The 25,254-nt window shown below is 40.9% G+C and overlaps 2 protein-coding genes across 2 annotated transcripts in view; one reads left to right on the top strand and one right to left on the bottom strand.

Annotated features, from left to right (window-relative positions):
• Window positions 1-3,967: 3,967 nt before the first annotated feature.
• Window positions 3,968-18,935, top strand: AKAP3 (A-kinase anchoring protein 3). Its single transcript, XM_073002312.2, has 3 exons — window positions 3,968-11,509; window positions 15,432-17,522; window positions 18,517-18,935. Exons 1-3 carry the CDS (start codon window positions 11,417-11,419, stop codon window positions 18,670-18,672), a joined length of 2,340 nt encoding a protein of 779 aa, XP_072858413.2. The 5' UTR covers window positions 3,968-11,416; the 3' UTR covers window positions 18,673-18,935.
• Window positions 18,339-25,254, bottom strand: part of DYRK4 (dual specificity tyrosine phosphorylation regulated kinase 4) — a 32,847-nt gene continuing 25,931 nt past the window's right edge. Inside the window, exon 11 of the mRNA XM_078376799.1 lies at window positions 18,339-25,043. Within this exon, the coding sequence (XP_078232925.1) occupies window positions 24,790-25,043 (254 nt within the window). The 3' untranslated portion in view covers window positions 18,339-24,789. The remainder of the gene's footprint in view (window positions 25,044-25,254) is intronic.

Here is a 25,254-nt window from a genome sequence, read left to right as displayed (position 1 = left end):
AGCCCTTAACCAGTTAGATCTCCATCCCCCTAAGCTAGGGGGTAGATGCCCCTTGGTGCTGCTGTATGCTGATGATGCAGTGATATCGCAGACACCAATTGGCCTGAAGAGGGCACTGTGTGCCTTAGCACAATATAGCCAAGAAGAAAGCCTTCAAATAAACGATGAAAAAACTAAGATCATGCTGTTTGCTAAAAGACCAAAACTTTATAAATGGCTACAAGATTGAACAAACATCTTTAGATACCTTAGACTTTTCTTCCAACCAAATGGCACTCGCAGAGCACATGTAGATTATGTGGCCCAAGCAGCACAGAGATCTGCATCGGCAACACTGAAGTTTGTTTATAATGAACGGGGGAAATACATTCCAGCACCTTTAAAAGTGTTCGAGGCTAAATCAATTAACCAATTACTCTGTGGTATGCAATTAGGACCGTACTTTGTTTTTACACCATTGGAAAGGGTCCAGACAAGATTTCTAAGAGTGATTCTGCAGGTACCATGTGGGGTTCCTAATGCTCTACAGCTGGAGGTAGGATTCCTGAAAGCTGAAACAAAGATTTGGCTAACCATCTTTAGCTTCTGGCTGAAACTAATTTTCTTCCCAAGAGGATTGACCTCTCTAATACTACAGGAGAATTATCAGTCAAATTGGAAGGAAGCTCTACTAAGCCAAGCTTAGATCTTAGGGATTTTTGGAGGGCAAGATAATATATTTGGGATATGATGCTGCAAACCAAGCTCTTAAACAACACATCATGGTGGTGGAGCGGCAACATGATTTGGGAGCAATATCAAATTGTAAAAAGCTGGATAGTGACCATTTGTCACTTAATACCATCCCCTACTTTCACAGCCTGTCCATTTGAGTGCAAAACCTCATCTCCAAGATAAATTTCTAAGCTTCAAACAAAACACTGGACTGAGGAAACCCACAATAAGCTAGAAGGCTTCTTTGGGTCCACTGAGAGGGTGTCCCTAAAAAATTCAATCATAGGAGCCACAAATGCCACTACTGCCATAAATAACTCCTCAGTCCTAATCAATGCGATGAATAGGGCACTCACCTCCAAACAACTGATTCCACAAGCCTCATTAACGATAAGCAACCCCAAGTGGTTTCACAGGGAATGTTATGTAGTTTAAAAACAACTGAGAGAAGTATATAACAACTATAGAAAGGAAAACCTAAACCCGCAGAATATTATGATATAAAAAAGAAATATAAACAATTAATAGCACTTAAAAAGAGACAAGCAATTCAAAAGGGATGGAATGCATTAATATAATGCACATTAAATAAAATATCTAAACTGTTCTGGGCTCTTGTCACTGATACCCTGAGCTCGTCCTTGAACCAGCTCAGCTGTAACATCCTAGTGGATATCTGGGAACAGCACTTCTCTACTCTATGCAGGGACATTAAAGAGTACTCAATAGATTTCTTTCCAACTATAAATTTAATTGACACTCCTCCATGGAAACTGGTAACAGTGACTGAAACAAAAACCCTGATTAGAATTATGAAATCAGGCAAGGTCCCGGGAACAGATGCCATTCTCCCTGAAATGCTAAAGGCTAACATGGATTGGTGGGCACCTCTGTTGGCAAACTTGTTTACCCATATCAATAACTCAGGTAAATTTCCCACTGCTTGGTCCGAAGCCATAATAATACCTATCTTTAAGAAAGGAGAAAGAGGAGACCCAACCAACTACAGACCAAACAGTCTACTCTCTGTGCTGGGTAAATTGTACCCCAATCGTTTAAATCAAAGTCTACTTACTTGGATAGAGGAGGAAAATATCTTGGGGAAGGAACAGGCAGGATTTAGAAGGTGTAGATCAGCAATCGATCACTGTATGATTTTGAGCCATCTTGCAGAGAAATATACAGTGGTGCCTTGACTTACGAACTTAATCCATCCCAGGAGATGTTCATAAATGAAAACGTTCATAAGTCAAAGCATCATTTCCCATTGAAATGCATGGGAATGGGATTAATCCGTTCCAGCATTTAAAAAAATTAAAATAAAATTAAAAATAAACAGAGCAAATCCCACGCTGGGACTGCAAAAAAAAAAAAAAAAATCCAAAAATAAACATTGGAGCAAGTCCCATGCTGGGGCTGCAAAAAAAAAAATAATAATAATCATCAAAAAACAAAATTGACCCTCAGCCCACCACCACCAACAACAAAACAAAAGCCACCCACCCAAAGCTTTTTTTTTTAAAAAAGCAGCACCTTACCGGTCTGAAGCCTCCTCAGCCTCCTGGGCTTCCACCGCTGCTGTGATTCTTAGCACTGGGTCTGTCCACAGTGCTTACTTCCCAGCTGGGCTCTGCCTCCCGCAGCCTGGCCAGGAAGCGAGGAGCAGGGACAGACTCAGTGCTGGGAGCCAGAGCCCCGCTGGGAAGCCATTTGAATTTCCCACCATTGGCCCATGGAGGGCAGCAAAGAGCTACGAGGACTAATGCAGCTGCCCAGGCAAGCAGCCGCTGGTGCCGGTTCCAGAGCTGGAGCTGGCGTCAGGCACCAGTGGCAGCATCGGTCCGTGGAAGGCAGCGAGCAGTGAGTGGGAGGTGAGCCGGGAGACAAGTGGCCAAAGCACCCCAGCCAGGCTCAAGCCTCCTGACGCTGGGCCACCGCTGCATCCGCTGTAGCCGGGAGGCCAACCCGGTCTGTATGGGTGGGTTTTCTGTAGACCTTGTGTCCCAATGGTCAAGGAACAGGGATAAATTACCCCAAATGGAATAAAAAAAATGAAAATCCTGGGGGTAATGAGCAGAGTGCTACTCCCTCCCTTCCACTCCCACCCCACCCCCTGCAGCCAAACCTCAAATTGTAAACCACCTCTCCCTGTTACTTCCTTGGTTGCAGCAGAGCACTTGTAAATCTGTTCTTTCAGAGATCAGAGATAAGCCTGCTTGATTGGTTACAGCTGTGGAATAGCCCAGGACAGTCAATCAATCCGGGGCTTATGAATGACTGCTTCCACTGGAGATGACTGCAAGCAAGCAGGAGGAGGAAAAGGTTAACAAGGGAAGGAAGGTGTGAGAGACCAAAGGCTTCCTCAAGCTTATTTAAATGTATGTAGAAAATGGATGGAAAAAATGGAGGGAGGGAGGATGTGTGTGGTGTGTGTGTATGTGTGGTGTGTGTGTGTGTGTGTGTGTGTGTGTGTGTGTGTGTGTGTGTGTGTGTGTGTGTGTGAGAGAGAGAGAGAGAGAGAGACTGACTCAAAACTATGAAAAAAGGAGCAATCCATATTGATCTGACATCAAAATGCCCCAGTATTGATGCTCTCATATCCAAGATGAAGCAACATTATTTCTCCAAAACCTGAAATTTTCAAGTAAGTTGATGCTTTCAAAGTAATTGTGAATAGATTCAATAAGATTTTAAATTCAAATACTGTATCATTTCCTTCCTTTCAAATCAAGGGGGTAATGTCGGCTTATATAAATTTTGGGGGGAGGGGTAAAAGATAAAAAAGTTACCTGACCCCTGTAATAGGAGGTCAGTTTTGCATATGACCATGATATCTAAGAAAGGGAGTTGGCCCTCTATTTCTTTTTGCATGGTGAATTGTATATTTGGGTGGACGTTGTTGAGATGGTTTAGAAATTCTTCCATTTTTTCTTCACTGTGGTTCCAAATTGCGAAGGTGTGTCATCCACATATCGGAATCAGACTGTAGGTGCAAAGCATGCCAAACCAGGGTCTGTTTTTTGAAATGCTCCATGTAGAAGTCTGCTATAACTGGGCTGAGGTTATAGCAAACTTCTACCTGGTAAGATTTTGATTGTTTTGAGCTGAAAATAGCTGTAGTATTTGTATTTTTAAGACTAGTGGATTGTATTGATTTCACTTTGTATGAAAAAGAAGGTTATCAGCTACTTGAACCAAGCAGTCATTGTGGCGTATCCTTGATTCTGCACCTGCAAACACTTCTGTGGACATGGGGCATTTTGATACCATGTAATACTGTATATTGAAATTTCCATGGAGGGCTATTAGCAATCACTACATTAAAACAATTTAAAACCACTTTAGGGGGGAAAAGTAAAAATGCACTTTCCTCAACACCTCATAAGCTGGCAAAAGCCTGACTGAAGAGAAAGGTTATTTATTTATTTATTTGCAAGATATTTTTTTTAGCCATGCCATTACCAATGGTCTCTGCCAGTAGAAGGATTTGGGGGGAGGGGGACAACTTAGCCTACCTTGGAAGGGAGTTTTATGACTGGAGAGCAGGGAACAAAGTCTCTGTTGTGCCCTCACCAAATGTGCCTGTTTGACAGAAGGGCTTCAGATCTGAAAGCTTGGCAGGGCTTATATGGGTAGAGATGGTCCTTGAGATAACCTGGGTATAAATCATGCAGGACTTAGAAGGACATAACGAGTACTTTATATTGTGTCTGGAAATGGACTGATACCCAGTCAAACTATTGTTTAAAAAGAAAAAAAAATCTATTCTCCCTGTGAATACCTCTGGTCAACAGTCCCCAGTATTTTGGATGCACCACAGTTTCTGAACACTTGCATTGTCATTTTTCATTGTTGGCACCATCATCAACTACGTTCTGCTGTGAAATACAGTAGAAGCACTACACTTGATGCCAGCAGCCATGCTGTTGCCACTCCTACAGTGACAATCAGAAGAGAGAAGCCCCCAACCAGTCCCTGCTTTGCAACCCATACCGAGTTAAGCAACAAGCAGGATTCATCTTGCAATGCAATAAGGCTCAAAATGCACAAAGCAAGATGGCATCTTTGCTGCACCCAAGCATTCCATTCTATCTGAATTTAGACCTTTAAAAATGAGACACATTTGAATGTGTAAGGGATGTGGTGGCACTGCGGGTTAAACTGCAGAAGCCTCAGTGCTGCAGGGTCAGAAGTCCAGCAGTGGTAAGATCGAATCTATGCGACAGAGTGAGCTCTCATCGCTTATCCCAGCTCCTGCCAACCTAGCAGTTCGAACACATGTAAGTGTGAGTAGATAAATAGGTACCACCTCGGTGGGAAGGAAACGGCATTCCGTGTCTAGTCACACTGGCCACGTGACCACGGAAACTGTCTATGGATAAACGCTGGCTCTATGGCTTGGAAATGGGGATGAGCACCTCACCCTAGAGTCAGACACGACTGGACTAAATGTCAAGGGGAACCTTTACCTGAATGTGTGGAATGTGAGCTGTAACTTTGCACACTATATTTTCTGACCATGGGGCACATCTGTTAAGAAGCCTCTTAGGACTTTGTTTAGCTGTGGTGAGAGAACAGGGAAAAAGGAACGGAGTCTTCATTTTGGCTTCCGTGTTGTAGCCTGGAAAAAGTGGCAAAGATAGACTGCTGTGCACTCCAATCCCAACCAATTTGCCACCTTTCAGGCAACCAAATATCAAACATGTCTATTCAGTTGGTGGAAGGAAGAGAGGAGGAGAGTGTTACCACTCATTAAGCCACCTCTGGCCTCCAGCCTGTGCAGTCTCTTATTCATGTGCATCCCCACACCCCTTCTGACTATTCACCTGTGAGCCCTGCTGGCCCCACCAGGACCAATGGGCACTTCCTCCTCCATCTCCTGATCCATTGAGATGACACAGGTAAGCTTCAAACAAATGGGGGTTTATTGAAACTTGGATAAAGGGGTTAATAATTGTTTGCTCAGGTGCTGTCATAGTCCCAGGGCTAGTTGACTTCTCTACCCAGTTTCTCCACATCCCTGCTTCATTGCACTGAGGTGGGGGAGGGGAACTATAGTCTGCTTTAGGTGTGGTCATCCCAAGGTCCAAAAGCTGGGGTCCCTGAGGAGTGAGGGCTGGTGTATTATTGGCTCTGGTCAGGTGGACATTGGGACCTGTGACCACTGCTGTTTTTGGAGGCAAAGCTGATGCTCCCTCTGCCATTTCCTCCACTAGCATCTTAGCTAAGTTGGAGTCATCTCCCCTGGACGTATCCCTACTGGGTGTATCTGTGCCAATATCTCTTGTCCTCCCCAACTCCCAATCGTAAGGGTGAGGTAGTAATCTTGGGTTGTTGTGCTTAGCACTTTCAATTGAATGATGCCTCCTCTCCAAGGGTCCATTTCTGTGACATTCTTTTATGAATCCCTCAGGTTTGGGGTCTTCCTCTTCCTCCACATTATAGGTTTCACCTATCTACTCAGGGGCATCTCCCCAGGCCCTCTTCCTCCTCTGTCTTGAACTCCAGTCCTACCCCCAATCTCCCCCAGGGTGCCTTTTGTATTTTCTAATCACTCTCACACATTGATGGCTCCTTTATCTGAATTGTGATATACCAGGCTTGCTTTTGCTCCACTTCTGGGTCTGGCCTTTGTGGTGCTTTATTCTTTAGAACAATGGGCCAGGTCAAGAGTGCTCTTGTGAGCATCCTTCTCAGACCAAATTTCTCACAAGTTATCCATTGGATTCTCTTTATTGTCTAAGCTTCAGACCTAAGCAGGAAGGCTTCATCATTGTATAAGAGCCTAAGTAGTTAAGGGCTTGTTCTTTGCTGATTTATGGGAACTGGATATTTTCTCCACATTGCGTCCTCTGCCACTCATCTTCTTACTGCATTTCTCCTCACCATCACTCTTCCTCTATGGCAATCCTGTTTGTTATATAAATAATATACTTTTATTATCTTGGTTGTTCTTCTTCTAGGTGCTTCTCCCTCTGATGCTCTTTTGATAAAGCCCTCTAACCAAAAGAATGGAGGTGATAAACCAGACAGAAGACTGGTCCATCCATATCCCCTCATTCTGACAGTACAGGCTACCTTCAGCCAGCTGTCTCTCCTCTTAAGAGTTTGAGAAAGGGTTCCCCCCCACCTGTTTTTTGTTTTTTGCATTATAGCTCCCAGTATCCTATAGTCGGGGGGTCCATGGCTATGTTGACTGTGCCTTCTGGGAGTCATAGTAGAAAGGAGACACTTCTCCCTGTTCTGCTGTCTGTTGCCTTTTTCTGTTCTTGACTGCTGAAATTGCTCCTCATACACAGAAGGTGCCTATCTGTCCCGTTCTTTCAGCTGTGGGCAGTGGGTGTGGCAATTCTTCCTATTTTGAGGGATTATTTATAAATTTATTTTTGACAACCTATCTCGGGTTCATAAATAAACAGTTCTAGGTGCTTGGGTTGCAGATATTCCTGGTCGGAGTGTGGTGGTGGTTGACAGTTGAGTAGCAGAAGGGTGATTGGTTAGCATGATTGGAATGTTGTGGAAGGGTGGCCAGGAGGTCTAGTGAGGGTCTAATTGAGAGATAGCTGTTTAGAGAGAGAGAGACATCAACAAGTGAGAGCAGAAAGCTGAAGGAAGTTAAAAGTCTGTTTGAAAGTCTGCAGTACAGTTTATGATAAGTGTGTCTATAGCAGTTTGTGTCTCTCTCTCTGTGTGTGTAAGGAAGTTTGAGAATCTGTAATATAATTATTTTGAACTTTAAATTCTGAAGAAATATATTTAGATCTTATTGTTGCTTTAATCCTTATTATGCATATCCAAGAATCTACCTTTCCTTTCTTACTTGTTATCTATAGTCCCTCAATTTTGATTGTTGGAACCAGTTCCTCATTTTTTGTTTTATATAGGACTAAGAAAAGGGAATCCTGACTACTGCTGAAGGAAAATACACCCCTATCACATGAAGCTATGCTTTGCCAGTAGGAACACAGTGTTTTATTGAGATTGAGAGACACTTTCACAGAACACATGAATTATCTTGGATACCAGCATGGAGTGAAGGATGCTCTGGCTGGGACAGTATAAAAGGAACAATCCTAAAATATTTGGAAGGGAGTTTGAGGGGTGCTTGTTCTTGTAGTTTTACACCTTCCCTAGTACCACTAATGTGTGACCTCTAGCATTTTAGGCATTAAAAGTTCTGAAAGGGTGTTGAAGTGGTACCTGTGACCAACTGCCTGGGAAGTGTGTGACCCAGCTAGTGTGAAAATTAGTGGAAAGGTCAGTGACTCCCTGAACCAGAACATCATAGTGGAGACGAATGATCTTCCAAATTATATGATCTTTCATCTAATTGACTTAAGTTCTTTCCATTTCAATTAAAATAAATCAACGACTCATATTATTGTCTGTGAGGAAGGAAAAAACAGCTGCCAAACAGTTCATCCCTATGTCTGAAATTGTTGCCCTATTTAATTGGTTCACTTCAGACTAAAGTCTTTCATGAACTTCAATGGATTTTAAGCCAGGTCTCCGCCTAACTAGTCCTCTGCCTTTTAGTGTTGATTGTTGTCATGGAAACAAAAATGTCTCTGGTTGCTTTGTGATGTCAGGCTACATTCTGGCAGGTGAAGAGTGAGAGAAGAGGCCACAGTGTAGAGAGCCTTCGGAGAACATCCTGTCTAAAGTATTCTCTTTGGGGTAGAAGAAATCCTTGTGGACCCTCACACTTTGATGTGATAGAGGTAGGCAAGACCACTTGGCTTTGTGGGCAAAACATCATGATGGAATTCAACTGAGGAAAACAAGACTTCTCTCTTCCTGGGAGAAATGGACTGATCAGCAAGAAAGGAAGGACCTATTAACTGTGAAGAGCTGGTTTACGCCTTTATGTCAGTTCCCCAAAAGGGTTGACCCAAGTGGCCTTATTGATATACTGCGAACAGGCAGTTTGTTTGTCTATGGTGACTTCATTAACAATGTGGCAGAAATAGTGGGTTATATTCTTTTTCTCTGTGGAAGAAGGGCACATTGGGGCAACAGAGGAGTCCTAATTGCTGCCTCCCATGTTTCAAGTGATTATTTATATGTGCCTAGCCGTATCACTGAATCTGCATATTAAGTATATTTCATTGTTAGGAGCAGTTTAAAGAGACTTGTTTGCTAGGCAAGCATAATAAACATTCAAAGCCTTTTACTAAAAGGTATAAATATTACTGCATTTAAACCTATTATTTTGCTACCACAGAGCAATAGGCATAATATAGAGGCTTTGCTAGACTCTGATTCGAGTACAAGTCATTTACAATTAGGACTGACAGTTTGTGTCTGTGCTACCTGCAATGTGGAAGCAGTTGGAAGGAACTATGGCGAAGGGAAAGGGGGGGGGTTGTCTCCTTCACAAATGTGGTACAAATGGGTATCTTGGCAGAGGCTGGGTAGGTAAAGTCAGTCCATTCAATCAAGAGTCTAAGGTTACCTAGTTGTGCTAAGGGAGGAAGGTGCATGTGCTGTATATTTTCAGACCGTGCTCTAGGATTAAGGAAATTTGCTGCCAGAATCATATTTGTCAGCCAGAATCCTGTTAGTTACTACACCATGTCAAACCAATGGCCTAAACTACATCAGCAAATTGCCACTAATTAAATTGTTGACATTAGTATTTCTCAGCATGGACCATGTGTCACAAGTAGCCATACAGTAAGGAATACAAACACCAACTTTTTAACTAGTGTCAATTTGCCACTTCAGTTTTACACCACTATGCTTACACTGGCATATATAAATAATAGGATTTTGGCCACTGTTTATCTAAATTCTACAGTTCTTTACAGAATATTAGGTGCATATACAGATGTGATATTGTGTACCAAATCTTATTTAGATTTTCCTCACAAATGCAAATAAATACACAGTTTTCTTTCCAGCAATAAGGCATTTAAATGATCTTAGGCTGCAATGCTATGCACATTTTTCTGAGAAAAAGTCCCACTCGGTGGAATAGACATAATTTTATGTAGAAATGAATAAGATCACACTGTGAATTCTTACCTAGATTAATCAAAACAACATGCATTTCATGCCACAAAATTACTTTATGTAGGAACATTTTTCACTACACGTAGAAATACAGTATACATACAGTATTGCCCACTACATAGTGGATACACAGAGAGATAATATGTGTATCACTAAACATAGAAATTCCACCTTACCACGTCTGCCAAGTATTATTAGAGTTATGAAACAAATGACAAGTTCCCCCCCCCCACAAGATTAGGAGAAAGGTGCAAATAATGTAGAATGATGGGCTGAAATAGAGAAAAAGGATGGCATGCCTGCAGCATAACTTTTTCATTTTCCTTATATTCAAAAAAGGGCACTCACAACTACCATAGTGCACATTTCACCAAAATATCCTCATGTACGATAAGACCATGATAGTAAATGGGTGCTGCATTGTAACACATTAATTTTATTTTAATCGGGTGGTGGTGAAGGAGGATCTTTTAGTGGTCTGAGCCTATGGCTGTGGTTTGGTGGAAGAAATGTGACCTCCCAAGAAGGTATATCCACTCTGTGGAGAAGTATCAACAGAAGCTATTTTGTTCCTCTTTTGTAGATTTTTCTTCCCTATATATGGCAGCTTATGGAAGCCATTCCTGAACACTGTGAGTGTCAAAAAAACCTTTTCAGAACGTGCTTTTGTCCTATGAAACAGTTGACGAAGAATGGTAAGTTGAAAAATAAAACTGATAAAGGATTGTTACAAAACTCTTATTGGGAATCATGAAAATGTCAAAGAGATTTGCTACATTGTATTTGCATCTGCAGCTACTTTCAGCTATTGGAATAGAATTCTTTTTACTGGATTGGTATAAACAATAGTTTTATGCTGTTATTTTGTAGGGCAGCTAACTGTTGTTACATCGTTAAAATGGTGATTCAAATGTTACCAAATCTTGATGTTAATGTTAGCTTAGGTTGTCTACTGAATTCTTTTTATTGCTGCTTTTCATACTGCTGTGCCTAAATTTGTTGTTGTCTTTGGGCTTTCTGCAGGTAGAAAAACTATGATATAAATAATTGAATTTAAATTAAATATCCTGAAGAGAATCCGTGCTAGCAGTGTATGAGCTGGCATTCTCAGCAGGCTCATTGCAATTGCCACAGTTGCTGTTGCATGATGTGTGGCTGTATTGTTCTAGGTGGTTACAACAAATCTTGAGCATTCCTTGGCTGCTGCAGCCAATTATATACTGTGTTGCTTACATGGAAAGCAGAAGGATTATGCTTGTATAGAACAAGTGACCCAAATTATATGTGATAATATCTGACCTGTTTCATGAAAACAAGATGGAAAGTTTTGAAAGTTACTTTTTAAAAAAGGTTGCTCTTACAGTTCCAAAGATAAGAGTTGATTTAAGAAGGCCCATTCATTCAGCGAGTCTACTCAAACTAGGACTAATCCTTGGAATTAGACCCTGGTAGATTTTTGTTCTTGTTTTTTTTTTTTAAATAAACCCTGCAAATTTTTGCTATTGCAAAATTGCAGTGACCTGCTTGTAGCCACACAATTGCTAATTCACAGAGTTTGACATTAGTATGTGGCTTCACTTTTGAAAAAAATATCCAATGTGGGAAAGATGCTTAGAACAACAGATGTAAGGAGGGAAACTACCACTTGTAAATTTCATTCTGGTTGAAAACGTTTTCTTTGTCCTAGATGACAGAAAGCATTGACTGGTTGAACAGTCACAGTCGACTGTGTAAAGTTGATCGTTACACCCCCAATGACGAGGAGGAACAAAACTGGATGGTAAGACATAGGCTCTTATTCCAACAGGATTTACTTCCACAAGAAGGGAAATGTGTTTGCATGAACAATAATGCAGTAGATACTATATATGTGGTTAAAAAAATAGTGAGTACTCCATAGGTGGAGAAGGAAATACCATTTACATTGCAGTTACATTTTCAGCTACATTTCTCAAAATCAGTAGGGCATGACTACTGATGTGTTATAACATAATGCATTGTGGAAAGTTTCTTTCCCATCTTAATTACTTTTCTCAGAAATAATCCTAGTGTGGACACAGAATCTTATTTTAAGGTGCCTAGAAATGGACCTTTAGGTCAGTCCTTGTTTCCTACAGAAAGGTATTTCATCTTCCATGTTGAACTCTCATCCTTGTTGATTGAGGTGGTTATGATTTAATGAGATACTTCAACAAGGATTTTGAAAGCTTGTGAAATTTCTCATCTCCACCAATAGTGAAGCAAATAGCTTTCCTTTTTTAGGAATAATCTTAGAATAATAACTTTAGAACTGCAGGGCTCAAAGTGAACCTATGGATCATCGAGTCCAGTCCTTGTCAAGAAGGCACAGTGGAGAATTGAACTCTTAACCTCTGACTCTGTAGCCAGATACCTAAATCACCGAACTATTCAGGTTTCTCTAACTTCCACAAAATATGTACAAAACTAGTGCTGTTTCCCATTCAACAGCCAACTGCACACACAGCAATCACAAAAAGACTACTTGATTGTTAGGAAAGATGCAAATAACCTACCCAATCCTTAAGATTATTTAATTACCAAAAATCAAAGGTGTTCTTGCTCCAGTGCTGTACAAATTTACACACACACATACACATCCTTGCAGTTTGGGGGACATAGCTGAGAGTGGCAGAACATCTCATGCAGTCTTCACAGGTAAGAAAAATGGTACAGTTCCTTCTGCTCAACTGCAACAACAAGATGATGGAGGACTTCTTACTATGACTGGAGGCAGTTCTAGAAGAAAACGTGTAGGCCCAGCTTCTGAAACTGATTTAGAGCCCCAAAGCTGGTGAGCCCAATGCATGTACTCAGACAGAAATTAAAGACCAAAATTGGTCAGGCAGGAGGGGCAAAAACTGAACACATGCAATGCTTGAAATCTTGAAATCTTGGACACTTCACTCTACAAAGAATCCATTTCAACTGGGAAAGATGGATCTTTCCTTGAAGCCCTGATTATTCACCATCTGTTACTGATGACTGTGGCCTCCATGGCTGCCATTTTGTCCCCATTTTGCCATATTTGGGTGTTGGTTTTCTTTTATTGTACCTTAATGAAGGATGAGAATAGGAGGCAGGGTACTGCTGGCTTTTACTTTTTTTGCTTTATTTATTTTTAGTATTTACTTGTCATCCCTTATATAAAACCTGGGGCAATACAGGCCAAGAAAATATTATGTTTTATTATAATACAATGGCTGAAATCTTCACATAACATAAAGTTATCCCTGCAAAAATTTACCAGTTGTTATACTCAAGCAAGAAGAATGGCACAACTCTATTTTGCAATTGATTTAACACCTTTACTGTCGCACTGGAGTCTGATAAAAAGAGGTAGAGTTGTATTTGATCGGCATACCAGTTGCATTGCGATCTGTATTCAGCAGTTGCAGATGTTAATATATGAGGCTGTCCTCAAACAGAAGAAAAGTGGAAAGTCGAGTTGATATTGCAACATGAATAGATTGGATGTCAGTACCATACATTTTGTGTTCTCCTCTGCCTCCTTTTTTCTCCCCTCATATCCCCCTCTACCTTCTGTCCCCCTTACCTTATCCCAAGTTGTTAATAATATATATGAGGCTGTCCTTATCCTGCCCTAAATGGCAAGGTAAATACAAGCTTCCCCTTCTATTTTTGTTTAGAGTGTCCATCAAAATATCAGGGACATCGGTTCAGCTTTTTAATTTAAGGTCAGTGGGGTAGAGACCTTTTGGAGATGCACACCAAAAGGTCTCTGTCACCTCAAAAGCTGTAGTGAACTGTGCTTTAGGATTTTTATGTGGATTACATTGCGACACATCACTAGTTTGTCTCTTTGGATTTTTTTTACCATTGTATCAAGAGATGTAAATCCCCATGTGAATCCTTACAGGTATGAGCAAGGAATCAAACCATTCTTCTTCTTAGCTGTGAAGACTGTCATTGATTTCATTACTCTCTCAAATTATTCCTAGTGTTTACAAGGATGATTTTTTGAGCAAAATATAGCAATAAATAAAACAACAAAGCAGTAAAAAAACTGGAATGACTGCTGCTTTGTTTCATAGACACTTGTCAAATTTATATTGTATATGGTTTGGTTTGCATTTGTCTTAACCAGTCTTGTTGTGCTTGCTTGTTCTGTGTGCTTATAGAGACTTTAGTGGGGAGTGAAGGACCCTTGTCTCACTCTCAGATGGAGATAAGGAATCTCACAGAGATGTCAAATTCCTCCCAAAAGTATATTGTGGAGTGAAGAATTTCATGAGTAGTCTTCACATTCCTATTTGTAGCAAACTGAGAAGAAAGAGATAAGAGGATCCCCCTCAGAAACTGGTACAAAGCTTTCCTTGCACCTGCTACAGAAGATGCAGGGTGTTTGTTCTGCATCCCCCTCCTGGGTTTGTTCTGGGGGGGGTCAATCTTCTTTTCCCCTTCTTGAGGCTTTCCTGGAGTGATGCATCATAGTTAAAGTCCCTTTCTTGCAGAAGTAGCAGCAATTAGGTGTTTCCACTGGCGGCTTCTTCTTCTTCTTCTTCTTTGGGGTGGGGGGTGGGGGTAAAAATAGCCTAGGTCAAACTTTCTCAGAAAGTAGAGCTTCTTTTTCTCCCAAAGGGCCTGTTCCTCATACATACACATACTTTTAATATCCCACTCTGAAATGTCAAAGAAGAAATTATTTAACAAGGGCGACAACACAGATACAGTGTGTGTATATCTGTGCCCCCCCCCCCGTGCAGAAAATGCTTTGCAACCCCCTTAGTGGTCTTGACTTCTAGGTTGGGAAACACTGATTTAAAGCAATTTAAATTAAACCAGTTTGAAACATGTAAAGTTAACAATGAAAACAGCTATGTGCCTTCCCCCCCACTCCAACTTCCAAAAATTTTCCAGCAATTCCACAGGCAGAATTCTGGGATTTCCAGCCCAGAGGTGCACACCTGCAGGCACCTATATTTCACTCACCTGGACCAGAGTCTATCTCCATGACAGTGTAGCTGTCTTGGGCCCTGCTTCCTGTTGTAAATGTATGAAAAGGGAAGCTGCCACCGTGCTTCTAGTGATCATAATTCTTCAGGAGATGCTCTCTATAAATTCTAAATAGCAGTGAGACTACAAGGACATGCTCCAGGTGAGCAAAATGTAGGTGTCTGTTGCTGTGGAGCTGAGGGTAGAACCCAGAATGCAAATGTTTTAAGGCATTCTAAGGGCTTGTGGCGGGGAGGGAGAATGAAAGACACATTGCTAACATTCAGCTCTTTTTTTTGTGAAGAACCTCTTTCCCAATGAGAGATGAACCAAATTGTGAGTATAATCTTGGGGCTCCTGCTGGACTGTCCAACTTCAGGTTGAAAGGTGAAGGGGAACATTTGAATATTCTCTTACATGGAAGAAAGGAAACTTCCTGGATAGAGAAAACAAGGGTGTGAGGAAGACATTCATATTAGTTTCCTGTGTTCTAGGAGCTGTTCATTGGGGAAGTATTCAAACATGGTGTTCTCATGATCCTGTTAGTTACACAACTTGGCTCTACCTCCTAATTTTCCTGGACTAGCCTATGCCCATTAGAATTACATTCAGACCATTCAGTGACAGTCACCCCCAGAATGAAAAGGGTCAAACATTTTGTACCAATCAGGTATATGACAACCATAGAATGAAACCATGGTAAAACTGTCTTTTGTTCCAATGCTTAGACTGATTCAGCCACTTCCTCTGATCCACTCAAAGTCTTGAGCTGGCTCCGAAAAGATCTGGAAAAATGTGCAATTGGAGTCCAGAATGTGTTGAACAGCAGTAACAATGCTGGTGGTGCAAGATCACGAGAGCCGTCTGTTGGAAGGCAAAGCACCCAGCAGCGCAATGCGTCTTCGCCAGGTGGTTACAGCATCTGTGATGAAGAGTTCAGTATGAATGTCAGCTCTTCCAACAGAGGCTCTCCCAACTTCCACTTGGCCATGAAAACCGCCTGTCAAAAAGGACCCAAAGATGAAGAAAGCGATGGTTCCACCTCGCCAAATGCAAATACGGACTCGGATGAAGTTTCTTTCTACTGCAATAGACTTTCTAACCTTGCCATAGCAATGGCACGCAAAGAGATGAATGACCGGTCAGATGGCAATGCCACGTGCATACATAAGACACTTTATGCTGCTGCCGGGGACCATGGCCACAGGTCTGTTGGGGTGGGTACAGATGACTGTAAGCACAATCCATCTAAGATGTGCGACTGCAAATATGAAGAAAGTCCCAATTCTAAGAAGAAAGCCACATTTTATTACAAAGAAGAAGGTGGTACAGAAATACCTAACAAAAGTGAACCTTGTAGAGATGAAGCCAAAGCTTGCAACCATAGGAAACGCTTTGGTCCAGATGAATATACCAACTCACTGAGCAAAGGAATCTTAGTCTACGCAAACAATGTGGTTTCAGATATGATGGTCTCTGTCATGAAAACCATGAAAGTTAAAGTGAATGATTCCAACATAGCTTGTGCAGTGTTGAAAAAGGTACTGCTGAAGCATTCCAAGGAGGTGGTGTCTGACTTGATAGACTCCTGCATGAAAAACCTACATGATGTCACTGGAACACTCATGACTGACTCTGACTTTGTTTCAGCAGTGAAACGGAGCCTCTTCACTCAAGGAAGCCAAAAGGCCTCTGAAATTGTCCAGGCCATGCTGAACCGGTTACATAATGCTTTGATTGTACAGAAACAGGTGAGTGAGAAGGCAAAATCTCAGAGAATGGCCTTTGCCTCTGTCAATACAGGTTCAGGAACTGATGCAAAAACACAGAACATGAGATTTGCTGCTGCAAAAACAGAAACGGTGAAAGAAAAGGAAATGACCTGTGCAGAAACAGTTGGCAATCATATCATAAAGGAGGGCCTCTCTATGTGGCACCAAAAACAACAGAATGAGAATGCAGGATCGAATCCTCAGGCAAAAGCAGTCTGTAATCCCGAAACCCCAGACCTTTCAACTGACTCCTGGGCAAGAGACCTGATTGTAACAGCATTACTGCTGATCCAGTACCATCTAGTCCAGCAGGAGAATGCACTGAAGGATGCAGCGGACGGTGGCAGGTCTGGCAAAATTTCTGGCACCACATTTGGTTTGATGTCTCAGGAAAAAAGTGGCAATGCTTCTACTCTCCCTTCATCAAAACCATATGACACATTGAAATCTAGTGACGAGGAACCTTCTGAGCCTAATGCTGATAATGACATGTCAAGTGTTGTAGTGATGCTTATCCAAAAGCTCATCAATGAGACAGTCAATAAATTAGGAGGAAATGTTGGGACAGTGATGTCTGATGAAGCATATAAAAGTCCTTACAAAACTCCAGAAGGGCCAGGGCCTTCAGCCCTTTCAGAAGGGGATCATTCTTATGAGGATGCCATATCTGGACTGACCAAAATGATTCTGGATCAGTTTGATGTCAACAGGAAGGAAGGAGGCAGTGGGCCATTCATTGACAACCTAGTGGATACAGTGACCAAGTTGTGCCTCATGATAGCCAAATACAGCAATCCCGAGTCAGGTCTTGGAGATATTGGAGACGGAGAAGATGCTGGTGGAGCTATGTATTCAAAGGACATGGAAAGTGCAGAAAGTCGAATAGGGTCAGGTGAATCTGGCCGCAAAGTAGTTGTGACCAATCAGAATGTTCCTGAGAACATTCACAACAAACAACTCCAAGCTATCCTTCAGTGGGTGGCAGCCTCTCAGCTAAATGTCCCTGTGTTGTACTTCATGGATGATGATGAAGAAAACCTGAATAAGGTAAACAATGAGATGTTTGAGAAAATGAAGGGTGGGAATTGAATGGGACAGCATTTTAAGTTCTGTAAACATTTTTAAGAAGGCTTGACTTCTGTCCTTTTGTATTTCCTTGATAGTTTTTAATAATTATTCATGGCTTAAATTTGAATGTTTTGGCCTGGGGATGGCCTTTTCCCCTTCTTGTTCATTCATTACATTTTGTGCCGTGCTCTTGCCTTTCCTCCTTGGCTTTTCAGTCTGGTAGGAGACAAATTCTTTTGTATGCAATTATCCATGTATGCCTACTTTTCTCGCAGAATTGGTTGGAGGAGGACAAATTTAAAACCTCTTCCTCCTCCTCTTGATAAGGACGCAGAAGGGATAGCATATGTATATGCATGACCAGCTCTCCTCCAGGCCATGAAGGTTGCCCATCCCTCATCTGCATAGTGCATGGTTTCTGTTTGGTGGGACTAGATTGTGCAACCAGGGAGTCAAACAGTAAAATCTTCATAGATGGTAGCACCTTCAGCTAGAGGTGTGGGCTGCATGTTTAAATTTCTCTCAGTTAAAAATGATGTGATTCCTTGAGCACAAGAGCTAAACTGTCAGAAAGATGCCTAACCCAAAGCTTTCTCCATGGTATTTTTTTTTCCTGCATGGAAGGCATATGGGATGTGGTATGAAAAATAAATACACACTTCTGTTACAGTATAGAAAATTTTTGGAATTTCTGGCCTTGAAGTTGGATATACTCATGGCTATTCTGACTTTGCATGCAGTAACTCTAAACAACAGTGCATCATTATACAGCTAATTTTTAAATTTTTTACATAATTTAAACTATACATACAGTTGTTCGATAGATATAGATGTCATATACATATGTAGATTGCCTAGCATATAGGCACATGAAAGAGGATGAGATGTGAGGTCAAGGTGAATTCTGGGTGAATACAATCATTTCTTTCCCCTTAAAAAGTCATACTTCTGTCTTTTCTTGTCTTTTGAACAGCTTCAACAACTCTCCTCAGTGGCCGTGGAAAGGGGCTACAGTGTAGGAGACGTGATGCAGGCAGTCCTCAAGTTTGAAAAGGAAAGGCAGCTGGGAGAGGCACTGGGCAACTTTGTGAGGTTGCCAGTTCTGGATTGGCTGCTTCAGAACCTGTGAACCAAACAACCTCTTCTGTATTCTCAGATGGCAGGCTTCTTGTGCTTTGCAGCGTAGCCCTTGTTGCCACAACAGAGATGATATCATGAGTTTTACTGACCCCCTAACCACTGCTGAGCAGTCCTATGAATAAAAGAAGGAAATACTTACATGTTGGTTAGAGCAGTCATTTCTAGGCATTTGGGGGAAAGAATATTGAAAACTAGCTATTGCAAACAAAGTGGCATATGCGGGTGGAGAATTGTCTTTCTTGTAAGCATCTTACTCAACCGCAAATATGTCACATACTGCTGTCTCTTTGTGAGCAGTGTTATTGGTACCACATTCAACTATCTTTGCAGGCTACATTTTAATACCTATGATTATTTTACATTATCATTAAATGTTTGTGTCCTTTATACACACTTGGTCAACCTACAGATTATCCAATTCACTTCTCACATCAAACCAGAAACTATAAGAAACCATAAACCATGGCATAAGAAAACAGGGACTCATGTGAAACTTTTGGGTTTTAAATACTTGTGCTTTTTTTAAAAAAATCTTTCTTTGGGTATAATAGTACAAAAAGCTTGCAGGTAGGTGGAAAAATTCACATCTACCGTACAGACTGGAGGTTCCACATCTGTTCTTTGATCTCCTTTTATTCCATAAAGGGAATAAGTGATTTTCATTGTCAGTTTCCACATGGGAAAATCTGAATGTGGAACAGGCTCCTTCTGGATGGATGACTGATGTGTCTCCTTTACACATCTGACAAGGAATTTATTTATGGTCTCAGAAGATATTGTACCTTATTATGTTTGTTTTAAATCTTCATTCCTGGATACGATGTACTGTATTAATTTTGTCTTAAGAGTTCAAAAATGAATCCTTTTCTTCTTTAAAGGGTTTATTTAGCAAGCAAGTAACTGAGTAACTGAAAGCCAAAAATATACAATATACTTGGAATATATGTAAAAATTACATGAGTATATACTTTCAAAATCACAGTCTGCTGTTACTTATTTCTCTAGTTCATATGTGTAAATAGCACTTCTATGTTAGAAAAAAACTTTGATTCTATTCAAATAAGAGCTTCTGTTTAGGCATCACATAATAGGTGAAGCTCAGTTGAGTATTTGTAGCTGTGGGATCAACTTTTTGACCTTTTCAGGAAATCGGGTGATTATGGTGATCACTGTGTTTTTTGTTGTGATAAGGGGGATAAATGATCTGTCACTGTCATTGATGGGTGTCGTTAGCTGGTGTGCAGTGATATTATGGCTGGGTAGATTTTGTTGACTTTTTGCAGGCTGCATTTTTCAGTGCTGGGAGCCAGGTTTTGTTGAGTTTTAGACTTTTTTGTTGAAACTCTGCTGGTGTTTGTGGGTTTCAATGGCTTCCTTGTGCTGTCTAACATAATGATTGCTGGTGTTGTCCAGTACTTCTGTATTTTGAAATAGAATTTCATGTCCAGCTTGTTTCAGGGCATGTTCAGCTACTGCTGATTTTTCTGGTTGTTTTAGTCTGCAGTGTCTCTCATGTTTTTTGTTCCTGGTGTGGATACTGCATTTTGTGGTTTCTTGTCTCCTCCTCTCCTTCTATAAGGAAAACATCTGACATGTTGCAGGAGATTATCTCTGTTAAGGTGCACAGATCTCTGGAAGGGTTGGATTTCACCCAGTTTATTAAATAAATTGTGCAGTCTTTGGAAATTGATGATAGACCAGACAGTGACCGTCTTCCCCTTAGAGCAGTGGTCCCCAACCTTGGGCCTCCAGATGTTCTTGGACTGCAACTCCCAGAAGCCTTCACCACCACCTCTGCTGGCCAGGATTTCCGGGAGTTGAAGTCCAAGAACATCTGGAGGCCCAAGGTTGGGGACCACTGTCTTAGAGTGACTATAAGATTTCAACAAACACAACCTAGGACCTTAGCTGATTGGAAAATGCTGGGCCATGTACTAGCAGAGAAATGGCTCAGATGGTCCCTTCAAATAGACACCAATATAAGGCGGATGTTGAGCACACTCTCAATGGGCCTCAGAACATTTGTGAAGTATATATAAGATATAATAAATGCACTCAGACCTTTTCTGACCATAACTTGTTCAGATAACAAAATGCTCAGATATCCTGGTTTAATAAAGACTGTCAGATTAAGCAAAAAAAGGGTTAGCAAAATAACAAGATTAGTGAAACACTCTGTAAAAAAGAAAGTTTTCTTTGTCAACGGATGGAAATCCTTGGGCCTTGCCCTTGCTGAAGGGAATGATTCTAAATTTTGGAGATTGCTAAGAGAGAGGCTTCTCACAAAAAGCCCCTGAGATTGCCAATTCAACCAGACCAGAAATATGGGTTTCCCATTTTAGTCATATTTTTGGAAGTAGCATTCATTCTCAGAAAATAAATGAAGTTCTAGCTAATCTCCCAGTTTGGCCACCCTTCTCTCCAGCAGAAATTAGCACCTTGATTTCAACTCTTTGTAAAGGCAAGGCCCCCAGGGAAGACATGATACCTCCTGAAGTGTTTGCCCCTGACATGGGCTGGTGGTCACCCATATTAGCTAATCTATTCAGTTATATTTACTGTACAGGCAATCTCCCCTCAGGCTGGAGAACAAGCCTTGTTGTACCCATCTTCAAGAAAGGTGACCCAACAGATCCCCACAGTTACAGACCCATTAGTCTTCTTGATGTGGCTGCTAAACTCTACACATGATATCTTTTGAATAAACTCATGGAATGGGACAGGAATCAATCCATCATTTGTGAAGACCAAGCTGGCTTCAGAAAAAGGAGAAGCACAATCAATCAAGCATTTGTCCTTCACCATTTAATTACCAAATACACTAAGAATGAATTGTGAAAAAAACATCTTGGGAGGTATCTCCCTCCTAAACTGTCCCTTGTGGCTCTGTTTTTGTCTCCCACCTTGTTTAACATCTGAGAGAGACTGTCTGGAGTTTTGAAGTTTGGCGTGCACAGCTTTTATTTCTTTCCTCCCTATCTCCCTCAAGCCTGGATGTCCATATCTTTGTAAGAGCCAGGAGTAGATCTGCACAGTTAAATCTAGTATGCCAGTTGTGCCCATTCATTGAAACATCCAATTTGGCTGCAATAACACATGCCTTTGTTCACCCTGTTTGGATTACTGTAACACATACTTCTGTAAAAAAAAAAATACAGTCTTGCATGCAACTTAACTGGGTTTCAGTGGGAGCAGGGAGCTTTCATAAACTAAGATAAACCTTCTGCCAATAACCAATTAGCAATGCTCTTTCCCCCACTTTTGGTTTGCCTTTCCTCTCTTCCTCTTTGCTTCATTTCCCTTGTTTGTTTGCCTCACCTCTTCTTTTCTGACCTCTGATAAAAACAGTCATGCAATTCTCTGCTTCTGAACTCTATCCATGAGGGTGCATGGCAGGCTCAGTCTCCCACATGGTTGAGACTGCAATTTCTTTTTTTAGTCTCTTTTATACTTCTGATTGTAACTGAAGATTGCAATCCTAAAATACTTATTCTATTTAAGATGCTTTTAGAGTGATTTTTTTAAACATAAAAAGTACTATACTATAAAGGGGTGGATGCTGAGAATTTGGGCTATTTCTCACACACATACATCTTTTTCTGCTGATGCTGCAGACCATCTGTCTCCACATAACCTTCCTCAGTTCTTAAGATTATCCAGGGAGAACCTTCTCTTGTCACTTCACTTTTACACATATGTATGATAGGGCCTTGAGATGAAGCCTTCTCTGTGACAGCCCCCAGGCTAGGCTTACCCCCATCTCCTGTTTTTAATGGCAATTAAAATACTTTTGTTTGCTTATAGTATTATTGGATGTGATGGTGCTGCGGGTTAAACCACAGAGGCCTCTGTGCTGCAAGGTCAGAAGACCAGCAGTCATAAGATTGAATCCACGTGACGGAATGAGCTCCCATCGCTTGTCCCAGCTCCTGCCAACTTAGCAGTTTAAAAGCATGTAAAAATGCAAGTAGATAAATAGGTACTGCCTCGGTGGGAAGGTAATGGCATTCCGTGTCTAGTTGCACTGGCCACGTGACCACGGAAACTGTCTATGGACAAATGCCGGCTCTACAGCTTTGAGATGGGGATGAGCACCGCGTTCTAGAGTCAGACACGACTGGACTAAATGTCAAGGGGAACCTTTACCTTTACCTATCTAATTTTAATCTATCTAGTTGCCTTATGCTTGCTGCCAGCATATCCTTTTTAATGTTTTTACATTTTTTATACTTTTAATCTATTTTTAATTATGATTTTAATATTTCATATTTCTTATATGTTATTTTAATTACTATCTTTTAAAATGATAGGTAACCTGCCTTGAGTTCCATTGCCAGCAGAAAGGTGGCATAGAGGTGCAGTAATTACATTATGTTAAAATTAAGATTAAAGTCAGAGGTGGGGCACTTTTTCAGCCTGGGGCTGAATTCCATTTCAGGAAGGATCTCAAAGCCTGTGTTGCAGGGGACTAAGAAGAGGATGTGGTCAGCCCAAACCATACGGTGCGAGAAAAGTTCTCATCTGAAAGGTTCAGGCAACCTGGGTGACCCACTAAAGCAGCATTCACATATCTTTCCTCTGAGCAAAGTACATCGCCAAGTGTAACAGCACACAGCCCCTCTGAATAACAGGAGGACACTGGTCTCCAATTTAGAGCATGTCTACATTTCGTAAAAAGCCCACAAATGTGTAGCATTTTAATTTTAGCTGACTCAGGTGGTTTTTGAGTCATTCCTAAGGAGTAATTGAAATCCTGGCTCTACAGTTCACAATGGGCTTAAGAAGACCGCATGCTACAATAAACAGCCCTCTGGTGGCCATTTATTTTAACTCGTTTCCTAAGAAAATAATACTAGTCAGAGAAAAATAAATATGCACTTTGAATACACTGATACACTTTCTTTTCCTTCTCTAATAAAACCATGTAATTGTTTATTCTAAAGATATGGTCTTTATGTCTTCTTGGTAACCCCCCACTGAGAACTCCAGTGACTGTAAAGCACACCAAGATTCTGAACTGAAGATTTCTTAACACATAATTACTCAAGATACACATGCAAGGTTAGACAAACATATCTGAGGACATGTATTAATGAAGCAAGTGAGGAGCAACTTGAGAAAGTAGTCTTTTTATATATGAGGCTTAGATTATATAAGTGACTAGTATATTGCTGATATATCAGGGAAAAGCAGAAGAAAGGCATTTGTAGTACAAATGAGCATTGCAGCCAATGCTCTTTTTATACTTGCATTATTATAATAATTGTCTGCCATCAAGTTGATTCTGACCTGTGGCAATCTTTTCCAGGGTTTTCAAGGTAGAGAATACTTAGAAATGGTTTACCTCCCCCTTCTTCTGAAGTGCACTGGGATTGCTTAGCTTGCCCATGGCTCTTCTCCCAAGAGGAGAAGGGAATTGAATTCCCAACCTCTGGTTCCAGACCTAAACCAATGAGCTGTCGAGCTAGCACACTTGCATTATAAGGACTTCTTACTTCAGTCATACTGGTACTGGATACCTTGTAATTTACTTGGAAGCATCTGAAACCTGAGGGCATCTGGTAAAATAAAATCACTTAAATACGTGATACAACAGCTCATGAGTTACACAAGAAATGGTTTGTAAGGGCAGACATCTACCATAATAAATGCATTATCTTTGCTGTGTGCTACACAAGGTGAGCCATTCCTCCTTTAAATCCCAGACGAAATTCGGTCCCTTCTCACAAACATAGAACAATGTGTTATTTCCAAAATAAAGAATAAAAATTAAATTAAATGGCATGTCTACCCATTCACTCTGATCCAATATCTGTTCAACATGGCAAGAAATGTGCACAAACACATGGAGAGTTATACATTAAATTTCTGTTCTTGAACACAGTACAATAAAATAGTTGCTGTAAAACATACCACAAAGGTATGGAAAGAGAGTCAATCAGTGCTTGTACTTAATGAATGACAAGATGCTTATATTCTTGTGCATTATCTTCTTGATCCTATGGTCTGTTTTAATAGCTCTGTGCTTCGAGCCTTCCAGTTCTTTTCCTGGAGCACTCTCCATGTTTGCATCTTGATTTTCATCTTCCTATATTTCCTAGACTACTCATTGCTTGTATTTAATGGGTGGCAAGATGCTTGTATTTTTGTGCTTCTCTGTTCTATGGTCTCTTTTAGCAGTTTTGTCTACTGGGTTTTCCACTTCTTTTCCTGGAGTATCCTCTTTCCTCACTTCCTGATTTTCATTTCCATGTATGTCTTGGGATGATATGATAGGAGACAGCTTTTGACTTGTAACAGGTACCTTCTCAGGAGCATCAGATTTTACTTCTCCAAGGAGATGGTGCCAGATTATTTCATCTATAGAAAGAAAAACACACACACAAAAACAAATCATTAATGTTGAATTGCAGAGAACAGTCATCCAGATTTGCTCCGGGCACTCTCCAGTACATACATTTTAATACATTTGCATCTAAGACATCAGGAAATTAGCTTCAGCAACCCAAACATACTTTCTTTCCTCCAGGCAAAAAGAACTGGTGAGCAATGCATGCCTGCTTAAGTATGT

Source organism: Pogona vitticeps, chromosome 5 (assembly GCF_051106095.1).
Source record: "Pogona vitticeps strain Pit_001003342236 chromosome 5, PviZW2.1, whole genome shotgun sequence".
Lineage (NCBI taxonomy): Eukaryota > Metazoa > Chordata > Lepidosauria > Squamata > Agamidae > Pogona > Pogona vitticeps.
The sequence above is the reverse complement of the archived record's forward strand: the minus strand, read 5'-3'. Positions and strand labels throughout refer to the sequence as shown.

What these genes read in the sequence shown, in the direction of transcription:
- AKAP3 (XM_073002312.2), top strand. Translation starts at nt 11,417, where the DNA reads ATGACAGAAAGCATTGACTGGTTGAACAGTCACAGTCGACTGTGTAAA. An exon ending in AGGAGGAACAAAACTGGATG is followed by an intron (nt 11,510 to 15,431) that starts GTAAGACATAGG and finishes TCCAATGCTTAG; the next exon opens with ACTGATTCAGCCACTTCCTC. An exon ending in ATGAAGAAAACCTGAATAAG is followed by an intron (nt 17,523 to 18,516) that starts GTAAACAATGAG and finishes TCTTTTGAACAG; the next exon opens with CTTCAACAACTCTCCTCAGT.